Consider the following 14,602-nt stretch of genomic DNA (forward strand, 5'->3'; position numbering starts at 1 on the left):
AAATTGTTGAGTACAAGTAAGTCACAAATAAAAACCGAATGATCCAAAACTACCGATGCCAAGCTATTTGTACATAGTAACTTTGAGTTTTGTAACTGTAGAGTTTTTTTCTATCTTTCAAAATTACAAAAAGATAAAAAAAAAAAAAAAAAAATTCAAGCTCTAAATCTTCTGGGAGGAACTATCTTTACTTCATGACAATCTTTGTTATCTCAGAGGAAACGTGAACCGGATAAACTTTTTGGAACGAATACGTTTTCTGCTTTCTCCTAAAATTGCAAAAATGTTTATATTCCATTGTATATAGCGTGTGTTTTCTTGTAAAATTTATTTTTATAAAATAAAATCTTGGCTACAGTCGCTCTGCCATCCGCACTCCATACCAGTTGGTGGCGGTAATGCACTATTTCGTTGCGTGCCAACCGCCAATAAAACCCCATAAAGACGAAGAAGTCCCTCTGCCTTCTCATTGGTTAAAACCCAGGAAGTTAGTTGGAGTAGCGCGAAAACCATCCTTGTTTATCCCGGGAGTTGCTTCAGCATCAAAACATTTAATGTCGTTGATGTTTTTAGGCTTTGCTTCACTTCCCTGCGATCATGAGTGACAAAATAAAGAAGGTAATCTATAGTCTTCGGTGAACATCTATTAACACGGTGGTCACTTAGTTGATAATGTCTTTTGTTAATGTTTTCCCCGCAGGTGAACAGCTGGTTGGGGGCGGTGTTCGGGGACCAGCCGGTGCCACAGTTCGAGGTGAACAGCAGAACAGTGGACATACTGTACCAGTTGGCTCAGTCCAGTGAAGCCCGCTGCAGTGATACTTCTCTGCTCATAGAGGACTACAAGCAGAAAACATCAGAGTATCAGGCTGACGGTGAGGCACTAGGAGCAGAAAACAATGATGCACAGTTTGATTCAACTAAGCATCAAAGTCATTCCTATTTTCATTTGCAAATAGGACGTTTCACACCTGGACACTTGGTCCAGGTGTTTACTCGAAGAAGGGTTCTACCTTGAAAATGCTTCAAATGGCAAACGCTCAGATATGATGTGATAAGTCATCAAGTAAAAGAAGGCTTTAAAATCTCCAGCTGCCAATGGGCGAGAGGCAGGTTACACCCTGGACAGGTCACCAGTCTGTCACAGGGCAACACAGAGACAACCATTCCAACACTTACACCTAAGGAGAATTTGGAGAAGCTGATTAACCTAACAGTCATGTTTTTGGACTGTGGGAGGAAGCCGGAGTACCCGGAGAGAACCCATACATGCACAGGGAGAGCATGCAAACTCCATGCAGAAAGACCCTGAGCCAGGAATCAAACCCGGAACCTTCTTGCTATGTCTAGAATTTAACAATGAAAAAAGTAATTATCATTATGTATTAGAAAACCTGCAACATAGAAAGCTCACATATAAATTCACGCTGTACAAACAAACAAAAAATGGAAAATATTCAGAGAATTCAAGTATTCTATTCTCTTTATTTTAATGTAAATTAAACAAAGACACTTACTAATCAAACAGAAAACGTTGATATTTCATTCTGTAGCTTTTCTCTTTAGGGAACCTAAAGACTTGAGCAACATTGTTGATCTGACTTAATTGTTTTTCTTTCTCTTTGCTTAAACTGCCTTTGATATGTTTTTGCAACAAGCTGACCCCCCTTCTGTGACACAACAGAAATTGTTTTTCATCCTTTACCCAGGATTAGTGAGAAAACACTTGCATGGTGTGTTGGAAGTGCAAAGACAAACTGTGCAACATTCAGTAATTCTGCATAACATGTCATGCTTTCAGCAACAATTTGCTCTGCTTACGCAGAAATAAACTCTATTATGAGTGTTTATGTATGTGGAGTGTATACGTATGTGGAGGTCACATACAGGTGCTGGTCATAAAATTAGAATATCATGAAAAAGTAGATTGATTTCAGTAATTCCATTTAAAAAGTGAAACTTGTATATTATATTCATACATTACATACAAACTCATATATTTCAGATGTTTATTTTGTTTAATTTTGATGATTACAAATGACAACAAATGAAAATCTCAAATTCATCATATCAGAAAATTAGAATATTACTGAAGACCAATAAAAACAAAGGATTTATAGAAATGTTGGCCAACTGAAAAGTATGAACATGAAAAGTATGAGCATGTACAGCACTCAGTATTTAGTTGGGCCTCCTTTGGCCTGTACTACTGCAGCAATGCGGCGTGGCGTGGAGTCGATCAGTCTGTGGCACTGCTCAGGTGTTATGATAGCCCAGGTTGCTCTAATAGTGGCTTTTAGCTCTTCTGAATTGTTGGGTCTGGTGTATTGCATCTTCTTCTTCACAATACCCCATAGATTTTCTATGGGGTTAAGGTCAGGAGAGTTTGCTGGCCAATTAAGAACAGGGATACCATGGTCCTTCAACCAGGTACTGGTAGCTTTGGCACTGTGTGCAGGTGCCAAGTCCTGTTGGAAAATGAAATCTGCATCTCCAAAAAGTTGGTCAGCTGCAGGAAGCATGAAGTGCTCTAAAACTTCCTGGTATGTGGCTGCGTTGACCCTGGACCTCAGAAAACACAATGGACCAACACCAGCAGATGACATGGCACCCCAAACCATCACTGACTGTGGAAATTTTACACTGGACTTCAAGCAACGTGGATGAAGTGCCTCTCTTCTTTTCCTCCAGACTCTGGGACCTTGATTTCCAAAGGAAATGCAAAATTTACTTTCATCAGAGAACATGACTTTGGACCACTCACCAGCAGTCCAGTCCTGTTTCTCTTTAGCCCAGGCAAGACGCTTCTGACGCTGTCTGTGGTTCAAGAGTGGCTTGACACAAGGAATGCGACAGCAGAAACCCATGTCTTTCATACGTCTGTGTGTGGTGGTTCTTGAAGCACTCACTCCAGCTGCAGTCCACTCTTTGTGAATCTCCCCCACATTTTTGAATGGGTTTTGTTTCACAATCCTCTCCAGGGTGCGGTTATCTCTCTTGCTTGTACACTTTTTTCGACCACATCTTTTCCTTCCCTTCGCCTCTCTATTAATGTGCTTGGACACTGAGCTCTGTGAACAGCCAGCCTCTTTAGCGATGACCTTTTGTGTCTTGCCCTCCTTGTGCAAGGTGTCGATGGTCGTCTTTTGGACAACTGTCAAGTCAGCAGTCTTCCCCATGATTGTGTAGCCTATAGAACTAGACTGAAAGACCATTTAAAGGCTTTTGCAGGTGGTTTGAGTTAATTAGCTGATTAGAGTGTGGCACCAGGGGCCATCAATTTTGAACCTTTTCACAATATTCTAATTTTCTGATATGATGAATTTGAGATTTTCATTTGTTGTCATTTGTAATCATCAAAATTAAACAAAATAAACATCTGAAATATATGAGTTTGTATGTAATGTATGAATATAATATACAAGTTTCACTTTTTAAATGGAATTACTGAAATCAATCTACTTTTTCATGATATTCTAATTTTATGACCAGCACCTGTATATTAAGCCATAAACCCCAAAAAAGAAACTTTTTTTTATTTCAAATCTACAAAGGGTTTAATAAATATAGCGATAGGTGCCACTAGTTACTCTTTTATTTTACGGTAATCCAACCTAATTACTAAAAATCCCATATAAGAAGTAAAAGGTAAAACTTCTGTAATTAAATATCCAGGATGTTGATGAAAGTAGAACCCAAAACAGAAAGTAGTCTTTTAAAATATGGAGGTCTGAAATATATATATAAAAAAAAAACTTTTCTTGTTATCTAAAAACTGCATTTTATTGATCCCTGTTTCTTTTTTTCTTTGACCAAGCTGCTCATCTTCAGGATGTCCTTCTACAAGGTGTCGGTCTCTCCGGGGCAAGCTTGTCAAAAGCAAGTGCAGACTACTTGTCTGCTCTGGTGGACAGTGCTATGGTGCTGGGAGTGAGAGACACGTCACTGAGCAGGTAGATCCTCAGTCATTTACTGGGTCATTTACAAAAGCATTGTTGCTTCATTTTAAAGTTTTGCCTGCAGCTTCATGCCAGCGGTGAACAACCTCACCAGCGAGCTCTTGGAAGCTGAGAAGTCAAACAGAAGACTCGAGCGAGAACTCAGGGTGCTCCGGAAAAGGCTCGGTGCCACTCTGGTGCTGCGGGGAAACCTACAAGAGTAAGAAGACAAAAGTTTCAGTTTATCAGTAGGTTTCAACTTGAAGATGAAGTTTACATGTGCAGCCGGTTTTCTTCGTTTTCAGAGATATCGACAAGACTACCAAATCTCAGGCAGTGGAGAGTGCGAAAGCAGAGGAGAGACTGCTAAACATGGACTTTGTGACAGCCAAAGCTCGAGAGCTTAGTCACAGACTGGAGAGGTCAGAGGTATGCTGTGGAGCTATGGCTCTTTATACAGATAACTATTGGTGTCAGGCTTTTGGCTAGGAGTATTTCATTGGGTGTAAACCTTGGTATATCACATATTTAGGCTTTGCGTGGTGTCTGGGGAGTTTGTTAAAATTTTAGACTCTGAAATGCTATTTCCTGCATTTTGAGGTGGAGTGCAGCTAACATTTTCTCGTTGTTACAACACTACTTTTTTCATAAGTAAGACATGAGATCATTTTCAGGAACAACTTTATGTTTCATAGGTTCATTCAAATAATCAGAAAATGTAATGCTACATTCACGCTGCAAATTGAGCAGCAAAAAAGCGTCTGCTCTTTTATTTTTGATGCCTGTACACATTAAGGTCAGTAGAGTGTGTACAGATGCGTCTGATTCTTCTGCTGCTCCTGTGTTCAATGGCAGAGTGGCTTTGTAATATTTGCTGTGATCAGTGTGTAAAGAGTAGTTTTAATATAATTAATGATAACTGAATAATTTTAAGTGAGAAAGTCTGCCTCAAAACATCGTCTGTGCACAGTTCTTCAAAAGTAAAATCCTGCCATAACATATTATTCCGCTGTCGGAGGAGCTCAGACCCACACATACTGGTGGTGCGCTGTCATTGGGAATCCACAGCAACAGCTGCCTCTGCCGGTCGCCTCTTGGGGGATTTTCCACTACTGTTTGCGGTGGCTGGAAGTAGATGTTAGGTTTTCAGGTATATGGTAAAAACTGCAGGCACCAGAATGATAAAAGTTAACACTAGTGGTTAGGGCATAGAGCTTGGAATCCTGAGGTTGTAAGTTCGAAACCCACTCCCACAGACTGGCGCTCTGAGCAAAGACCCTTAACCCCTGATAGCTTCCGGGGCGCCCCATGATGGCAGCCCACTGCTGCCCAAAGGGAATGGGTTAAATGCAGAGAGCTAATTTCTCCATTGTGAGATCAATTAAGTTCAATTTATTTTTTTTATTATTTATTTTATAATTAGGGCATACTGAAGCTGCACATCACTAAACAGTGTTTACAATTTGTAATTTTTTTAAGTAAAGCAGATACAATGTACACCTGTACACATTGCTAGCTAAAAGCCTGATTGGTGTATGGATGCTGTTTAAAAAACAAAACAAAAACAACATAATTTTACCAGGAAAAACATTCATACCCAAGTAGGATCCTTTCCAGGAGGGATTGACCAGGAGTTAGTTTAAAAATGATCCAAACATATAGCAAGATAAGAAACTGTGATGGCAGCTTTAGAAAGAGGATAAAAATGTAGTTTGAAACTTTTGTCATCTGCCTCATGTTTAGACCTTAAACAGCATTTAAATAGTCAGGTGAAAGCAGCTCTGCTCTAAGTCATTTTATTCTGCTCTGCAAATCCTGCAGGATCGGCTTCTATCCAGGAACATGGACAAGTCTATCACCCACCAGGCCATTATGCAGCTTTCTGAGGTACTTCTGCATTTTCCCCCACAGTTGTAGCCATGGGGATAAAAGCTTTACCGTGTCTGCTTTCGGGGTTTGAAACATGCTGTCTTATTTTTCTCTCTGCAGGAAGTCGGCACACTGAAAAACGAAATAATCCCCCTGAAAAAGAAGCTGGAGCCGTACATGGACCTGAGCCCTGTGCGTCTGTTATGTGGTGTTGTTAGACTTTTCAGGCTTCATTACTTCCGACCTGAAGGGACTATCATGTTTCCTTTTTCGTTTCCTCTTCAGTCTAATTTCTTTAAGCATTATGTTTGTGATTTCAGTCTACTAATGTGTTGTTTCCCCTTCTGTCACAGAGCCCATCTCTTGCACAAGTGAAGATAGAAGAAGCAAAAAGAGAACTAGTGAGTCATTTATCATTTAGTTTAATAACAGACAAGGTTTTATTCTTTTTCCTCGTTTATTGATTTAAATCCTTTTTCCATTTTATCAATTTCAGGTTGCGCTTGATTCCAAATTGGAGACGAAGGTGGATTTTAAGTGATGTTATATGTTGAAATGTACTTTTCTGTAAAATAAAATTTTTGCCTTCTTCATGCTTTCATTTTTTTCTCCTGCCTGCAATAAGTATCCCTGTCAGGGATACTTAGCTAGCAAAAGCTAGGATACTAGCAAAAGTTTTTAGTTGCTCTTCAAGTCAATTTGATTTTAGCTAAATCCCATTAGGAACCGCTTCCTCCTTTACATTTAAGCCCTCTTATAAACTGACACTCCAATGAGAAGCTGATACAGACCCCCCCAAAAAAAATCATATAATTTGTTGGCTATATTTTCTCATGCTATGATCATAAATGTTAATGTATTTGTTGATTTATATATACATATCTGACAGTTTCTTGATAATAAAAAGGAAACCTTTCCTCTGAATGCATCAAAACCTTTAAAAAAAACATCTTGTAAAGCAAGGAATACTGTTGGACTAAGATTAAACCTAATTTTAAGCATAAAAATTGACAAGAACAGAAAAATGTTGATGTTTTTTTGTGAATGAGACTCCACATTCATGTTAAAAGTGCAACACAGTCAGTAGTGATTAAAGTTACAGCTACTCAGCCCCCCTGAAGCTGAACTGTCAACACACCAAATGCAGCTGGCTTTCTGATCACCAGTGAACGCAGCATCAAATTTGGTTACAATTTTCTCTGTTTAGGCAAAATTCAAACTTTCCAATGTCAGTTTCAGGTTGTGATGTTTGGTGGTGCTTGTTAATTATTCTACAGGGCCTAGTCAATGAGGACTTTGTAATGTTAAACTTTCTCCTGTTGCTAAAAAAAATTATACCTCTGGGGAAAATGAAGGAATATTAAATAATCTAAAGCATATTGCAAATATGAATCAACATTTCTGTACACAAAACTTATGATGCCTTAACATGACTGTAAAATTATAGTATTAGGGCTAATTATGAAAGACAAGGGAGTGACAAAAGATTCCCTCTTAAATATAGACTATTAAAGCTTATTTAGTTTGTGTATTATGTACACATATTTCTGTCTTCTTGCTTTTTTATTTTGCTTTTTATAAATATGCGAACCCATTTTTTTTGTGTGTAGTTGGGTGCCGACTCTGTCTTCACCCCTTCCTGTTTGTTTCAAACATTGGTGACAATAATTAAATGTTTTCCTCTCTGATCGCACCAATCTAATTAAAGGGCTGTTGGTCTGAAACGCATATAAACATGTCATGACAGATGTTCTCCAAACAAGTTTATATCCATGTAAACAACTTGATCAAATGCAAGATTACTGTTTCAGTATTCAGTAATAATAAGTTAATATTTATCAGCCCATCTGAGTTCAAACAGAAGTTTTTTTTTTATCCATCTTGCATCTGTTCTTGTAATCCTCAGACCCTTCTTCTTTTGACCTTATTTTATTTGCCCATTTATAATCCTTTTACTGTTTGTTAAAAGGTAATGGACCCTGTTCTAGATTGAAAGCAAAACTGCAGGCTTTGGAGAGCTATATCTATTTAGTAAATGTTGGAGCTGCTTCCCGTGTGAATGGAAAAAAATTCACCTGTTCTGTTTGTATGAAAAAAGTTTGACCCCACAGTTCCTCCACTCGGTCAGTCCCCTTCCTCTGGAGCGGAACTCGTCCTGAACGCCTCAGCAGTTGCTGCTAGTTTGACTGCCGTAAGACCTGATCTGCCGTCTGACATGGAGCCAGAGCCGTTACCATGGAGGAGGTCTCAGACGCAGACTTTAGAGCTGTTTTCCCAATGGGGCCCCCTGGCTTGGCCAACAAGAACTGTGTGATTAGGACACCAGTAGTTTCTTATTTGTTTTTAAAGAAACATTTTTTATTTGATACTCTTGACTTACTCTATTCATCTTTGATTTAAAAAAACAAAACAAAAAACAAGTTGCATGGATGGACTTGAAAAATCCCAACCAAAACAGAACCTCAGGATTCGCATGTGCTAAAGAACAGAAACATACCTCATTAATTCATATTCATCTTGCAAGTAACCAGACTTTCTTCTCTACTTTACGGTGTCCCATGAACCTATGGCTTTTTGAAGACTTTCCTTCGGTTTTAAATCCTGTTCTTATCTTCAGAGGATTGTGTTCTGATACATTATTTAATCAAATATTTAAAAAGAACCTTAAGGTTGGACTCTGGACTCTGACAGGGCCTCCCTCTGTCACCTGTCCTGTTCAAAGCCTTTATGGACAGGATTTTTAGGCCCAGCCAAGGGCCAGAGGGGGTCTGGTTTGGAGACCGGTGGATCACGTCACTGCTTTTTGCGGATGACGTGGTTCTGCTGGCCCCCTCCTGCCAAGACCTACACCATTCACTGGGGTAGTCCGCAGCTGAGTGTGAAGCTCCCGGATGAGAATCACTTCTTCCAGGTCTGATGCCATGATTCTCGACTGGAAAAGGGTGCCCTGTCTCCATCAGGTTGGAGGAGAGTTCTTGCCTCAGGTATAGGAGTTAAATCATCTTGGGGCTCTGTTTAATTGTGAGTGGAGAATGGAGCAGGAAATCAATAGACGGATGGCTGTGGCTGCTGCTGGAATGTAGACGCTGCACTGTCGAGGTGAAGAGAGCTGAGTGAGAAGGCAAAGCTCCTGATTTACCAGTCGATCTAGGTTCCTACTCTCACATATGGTCATGAAATCTGGATCATGCCTGAAAGAGAGAGATCCTGGATACAAGAAATGAGCTTTCTCCAAAGGGTGGCTGGACTCTGCCTTAAAGATTGGGTGAGGCTTGGATTAGAGCTACTCCTCCTCCAGATCGAGAGGAGTCAGCTGCGGTGGCTCGGAGATCTTTGGATGCTCCCTGGGTGCCTCTCTCTGGAGATGTTCCAGGCATGTCTATCTGGAGGAGGCCCAGGTGATAATCCAGGACACGCTGGAAGGACCATGTACCTCTGCTGGCTGGGGAGTGCCTTGCCCTTCTCCCAGCAGAGCTGAAGGAGGTGTCTGTGGAGGGGAAGTCTGGGAGTTTCTGCTGGGCCTGCTTCCCCCGCAACCTGGTTCCAAATGAAGCAGAAGTCGATGACGACATGTAAAAAAAACTTCCTAATTCAAAGAAAGAGCTACTCAACTTAATTTAAAATTAGAATTAATGGCTGTCCCATTGTAAAAGGTAGGACCCATATACACTTTAAGCCCCAATTCTTTCACAACATAAAATGTTACTGGGGGGTCGACACAAACGATGAAGACTGTTGAAATTACATAAATATTTTAAGTTCACTTGACACAAACATGCCTGCATTCTTAATTTAATATAATTTTTGGTGTTCCTACAACTTAGGAATTTTTTAATCAGTATATAACACTATAAGATATAAAGGTGAGATACTATAATTAGCTTAAGGCCAAATAACTACTGATAGATTGTGCCATTAACATATTATATTATTCTTGATTTCTAAGATAAAAATGTTGTAGTTATAAGAACTGAGAGTTTTTATGTTAATCTGACAAGTAGGCATATCATTGTTAAGAGAAAGGAAAAAAAATTTTTTGCTGAATATACTAAATACACATGATTATAACAAAAGTTTGAGTGTTATGCAGAAAATAAAAATTTTTACCATCTTAGCATAAAACTAAAAGTTATATTTGTGTTTAATGTATTAAAAATGTGTCAACTCAAAGTTAAATTTAATAGAGTGCAATTTATATTTCTTTGTTTCATTCAGGGATATTACCACCAATATAATAAAAACAATGTCATCTTAAAACCACAGCATTTTTTGTTCCATATATAAATTATTTTAGTTGTTCCACTTATTAAACCTTTGTAAAAGTACGACCTCAAGCCATTGATGTTGATTTGACAAGAATTCAGTTCAATTCAATTTATTTATATAGCGCCAATCCACTAAAAGTCATCTCAAGGCACTTTACAATTCAACCTGATCATCAAAATCCTTCAAAGTTTTCTATCTAAGGAAAACCAGTTGATTGCATCGACTCGTTGACCAGATACAAAAGGCAACTGTAAAAGGCAGCCCCATCCAGGAAACACACGGCCAGGCAGACGAGCTCCGAGCCAACTCTCATGTCAGCGGATGAAGAGAGCACATCCAGCCAGTCACAGTCAGAGAAACAGGACTACACTGGAAAACAGGCCCATCTCGAAAATCCATAAACAAAGGTGTTTGACAGCAGCAGCTCAGCTGATATTTCTCTCCAGGATGGAGTCACAGCCAAACAGGAACAGACCAGACTAAATTACTACTAAGAACATCCTTGTTCAAACCATGAAAGGCAAGGACATATGACCAGGACCTTTAATAAGGCAACTTGATAATAACTGTCAGGTTTATTCAATGATGATTATAAAATTAATGTGTGCTTATGAAACATTTGTGCAAGGGGATGCTCCACTCCTGTCTCATGATCCAGTCAGGAGACCATCCTGCCTTGTCATTCTGATGGAGCATTCTGTCTTCATGAACTGATCAATTGTTCTGTCAGAACAATACTCTGTTTGTAACCATGCATCATGTTCTGTTAATAAACGCTCTGCAGAGGAGGTCCAGTGGGAGACAGTATGTTTGAGTCTGGGGTTCAACTGTCTCTCCTTCCTGCAGGAATAGTATCAATAAGTCTGTATTTCAGTTCTCCTTAAAAAAATGAACCCGACAATAACTTTTAACCAAATTACACTTAGAAAAAAATATTGGCAATCAACTTGAAGATCTGTGCATCATAAAGTTAAATATGAATATAAAGCCGGAACATTTTATTCAACATACATGATTACAGTCAGTCAGTCTTGAAAAGTTTTTAGAAACCATGGGCCGGATTTATCAAGATCCAATTTTGCGTGCAGTAATTTGCGCTCGCAAACTGGAATTTTGCGCGAGGGGCTCAACCATGGTTTGCGGGTGATTTAACAAGAGCGATTGCGTAACTGGTGACAGGTGCAAAACTGTTGGAGACGCCCTATTTAAATGATGGTTTTGCGCGTTTTGTGGTTTGCGGCATGGCGAGTTTGGACAGCAGAAAGCGCAAAAGGAAATTTGACCCCATGGAAATGGAGGTGTTGGTGGATGAAGCCAACAAACATTTAAGTGAGCTACAGCAAAGAAGTGGGCCTGTCACACAGAGGAACGCTATATGTGAACAAATCTGTAATAAAGTAAACGCTGTTGGTGAAACCTTGCGAACAGTGGATGAAGTAAAAAGAAGATACCAGGATATTAGAAGGCGAACCAAAGAAAAACTGGCATATAACAAAACATCTGCGAACAAAAGAGGAGGGGGCACAGTAGATGAGATGCCTCTGACCAGCATTGAGGAACAAGTACAGCTGACGCTCTGTGAGGAGCAAATCACTGGAATTGCAGCTCCATAATGGCAATGCAGGATAAACGATATGTTTTGATGATCGTTTCCTCGTTCATTCCAAAAATATTCACACGGAGTGAAAAAATGCGTTCTCTGCGTCTCCTTGCTTCATTTCGATGTCTCCTTCTTGCGACAATAACCGCTGCCATGAATGCGCAATTACGCATACAGACCATTTGCACCTTCTTTTGAAACGTGTTAAATAAAGAGTCAGATACCGTTAGCAAAATTGCTTTTAGGTTTAATAAATCACTTTGCGAGTGCTAAATTAATATATTTACATGTTCTCCTCCCACAAGACGCACTTTTGCGTGTAAACGCCCCATATTGCATATTCATTGCAGAAAAAGTACTAAATGGATAAGAGGCGCTATTTAGCACGTTTTAAAGACCAAATGCTTTTAGCACGCTGTTGATAGATCAGTTTGTACATTTTTTAGCGTGCGCAGTGAAATAGCTCACGTTTTTATACACGCAAACCTTTGATAGATCCGGCCCCATGACTCATTCTTGACTGTAGCAAATTTTAAAACCCCCGTGTAGAACTTGAAAATTTCAGTATGATAAAAACAGTAAGAAGGTATCTGCTCAGTAATGACATTAAAGATGTTCAAGGACTGGAATATTAATCACAGCACTGTTAGGATGTCTTGGAAGTTCCAGTTGGACAGGTACTGTTGAACTAAGCTGTTTAAATGGGCATAAAAATCTGTGTAGGATATATTTTGTGTAATGTTAACTAAATTTCAACTTAAACTACATGGAACTCAATGTTTAAAAAAACATAACTTTTATCATTGGACTGAAAAACTGTCGTGAGCTGATATAAATCTCAGTCAGACAGTAATATATATTTAGTTTGTGTTGGTTGAAACCAAAACTTTTCAAGTTGATAAACTGAAAGGTGTAGTGTGGAAGCTGTTTCCAAAAATACTTCAGTTGAACAATTAAAAATAACCCAAAAAGAAACTTATGTGCATACGATATTAATTTATTACACGCAATTTTATTGTGTCCAATAAACATAGAAATGCACACTTTCTGATTTTATATATTTCATGTAAAAATGACAAAGATTTAAATGAAAAGGGCAGCAAAACCTACATGACTCTTTGAGAAAGCAGAATTCATTAAGTTTTATTTTCACTAAATGAATCTTTCAATAAATTAATCTACTATGTGTTTTTTTCGTTATTATTATTATTGTTATTATTTTTTTTATGTATTTCTTTTATAATGCTTTTCTTTTTTGTAGTACTTTGAGGTCTTTTTGATGAAAAGTGCAGTATAAATCAAATGTATTATTATTATAATTATTATATAACAGCAATGCAATCAGGTTTTGCTTTCAATAATATAAAACTGAGGACAGAGAGGAGCACAAAAACAACAACAACAACAACAAAAAAAACACACACCATGGCCGCCCACTGCATCCCCAATGGGGTTGGTTAAATGCAGAGAGTTCATTTTGTTGCTCTGTACTTATGACAGTGTAATGACAATAAAAAGTTGGAGGGAAAAAAACAAAACAAAACAAAACAAAGATCAAGCTCAGCTGAAAAACTGTGACTTATGGACAGAAATCATTCTACAATATCTTTACTAAGGAGTGGAATGATGTTAATCGAAGCACTAGATAACAAAAAACATACAAAACATTTTCTGGGATGGTTTCACCTGTATATATTGATTTAATGTAGATAATTTGTGGTATATAGGCTGGTTTCTGTGAATGATTCTTGTGTAAGTGAATCTTTATTGCTGCAGAACTGGAACCTGCTGGAGAACAGTTTTAACTAAGTCACAAAAAAAAAAACATATTTTAAAAATATTGTGGTCTAAACAAATATGAAACAATAAAAAGGGTTAGAGGGGAAATTCAGAACAAAACAAAAACTTTGCAGACAACAAAAAAATAAATAAATAAATGCTAAAACAAGAAGAACAAAATAAAAGCTGCAGTTCAAATATATATGTTTACATGACAGTCGGCCTCGGCAGATGGCCGCTCACACTGAGCCTGGTTCTGCTGGAGGTTTCTTCCTGTTAAAAGGGAGTTTTTCCTCTCCACTGTCGCTACAAGCATGCTTAGTGTGAGGGATTGTATTTGAGTCAATGAGTCGATGCAATCAACTGGTTTTCCTTAGATAGAAAACTTTGTATCAATTTGACTGTATGATCTGGTTGAACTGTAAAGTGCCTTGAGATGACATGTGTTGTGAATTTGGCGCTATATAAATAAACTGAATTGAATTGAATTGACTAATTGTTCAGCTGTTGAATAAATTTATTTCTATTATTTTGTGGCATTTAATGGCACACATTTATAACATAATTTTTCACCCAAGTTTTATATCATTAAGCCCTTCATTTATTTCTGTAAGTATTTTAATCAGGGTGGGATTTGTCATTTGCACAACAGATTAGATAAAGAGGTTAAAAAAAACAACACATAAATTAGATAAAGAGGTTTTTGGATAATGTTTTCACCCCATGCATGAAGCTGTTGCAGAACTAGAGAGCTCCTTCAGTGACAGACTGCTGCCCCTTAAATGCACCAGGGAGTGTTATCCTTCCTCCCAGCAGCTGGAAGACTTTATAACCATCACTGTTCCCAACAACCTAAATAAGTTGTTACATTCATGCTGATTTTGCACAGTTTCTATCTTAGTCAGTTAAATAACATGCTGCTGTCATTTTGCACATCTCTGATGTTGCTGCTATTTTTAAATATTCATGACTGTAAAAATGTCCTCAGCTGTATATTGGTTATTTATTCCCCAGATGCCCTGTATTTATATAGTTAAAACACTTTACAGTGCAGTAATTCATTTGTTTATTTTTCAACTCTTCACTATTATGTTATTCTTATACATTTTTCTAAGGTCCACATCTGTGTGACCCTTTTTTTTCTATAATC

General features: G+C 38.3%; 1 protein-coding gene across 1 annotated transcript; it reads left to right on the forward strand.

Moving 5' to 3' along the window:
• Positions 1-462: 462 nt before the first annotated feature.
• Positions 463-6,398, forward strand: haus1 (HAUS augmin-like complex, subunit 1). Its single transcript, XM_038285030.1, has 9 exons — positions 463-618; positions 701-875; positions 3,818-3,953; positions 4,024-4,158; positions 4,244-4,367; positions 5,760-5,825; positions 5,928-5,999; positions 6,161-6,208; positions 6,304-6,398. The coding sequence occupies exons 1-9, from the start codon at positions 598-600 to the stop codon at positions 6,346-6,348; spliced, it is 822 nt and encodes a 273-aa protein (XP_038140958.1). The 5' UTR covers positions 463-597; the 3' UTR covers positions 6,349-6,398.
• The last annotated feature ends 8,204 nt before the right edge of the window (positions 6,399-14,602 follow it).

This window comes from Cyprinodon tularosa, unplaced genomic scaffold, assembly GCF_016077235.1.
Source record: "Cyprinodon tularosa strain WSP-4 unplaced genomic scaffold, ASM1607723v1 ctg205, whole genome shotgun sequence".
NCBI classification, from domain to species: Eukaryota; Metazoa; Chordata; class Actinopteri; order Cyprinodontiformes; family Cyprinodontidae; genus Cyprinodon; species Cyprinodon tularosa.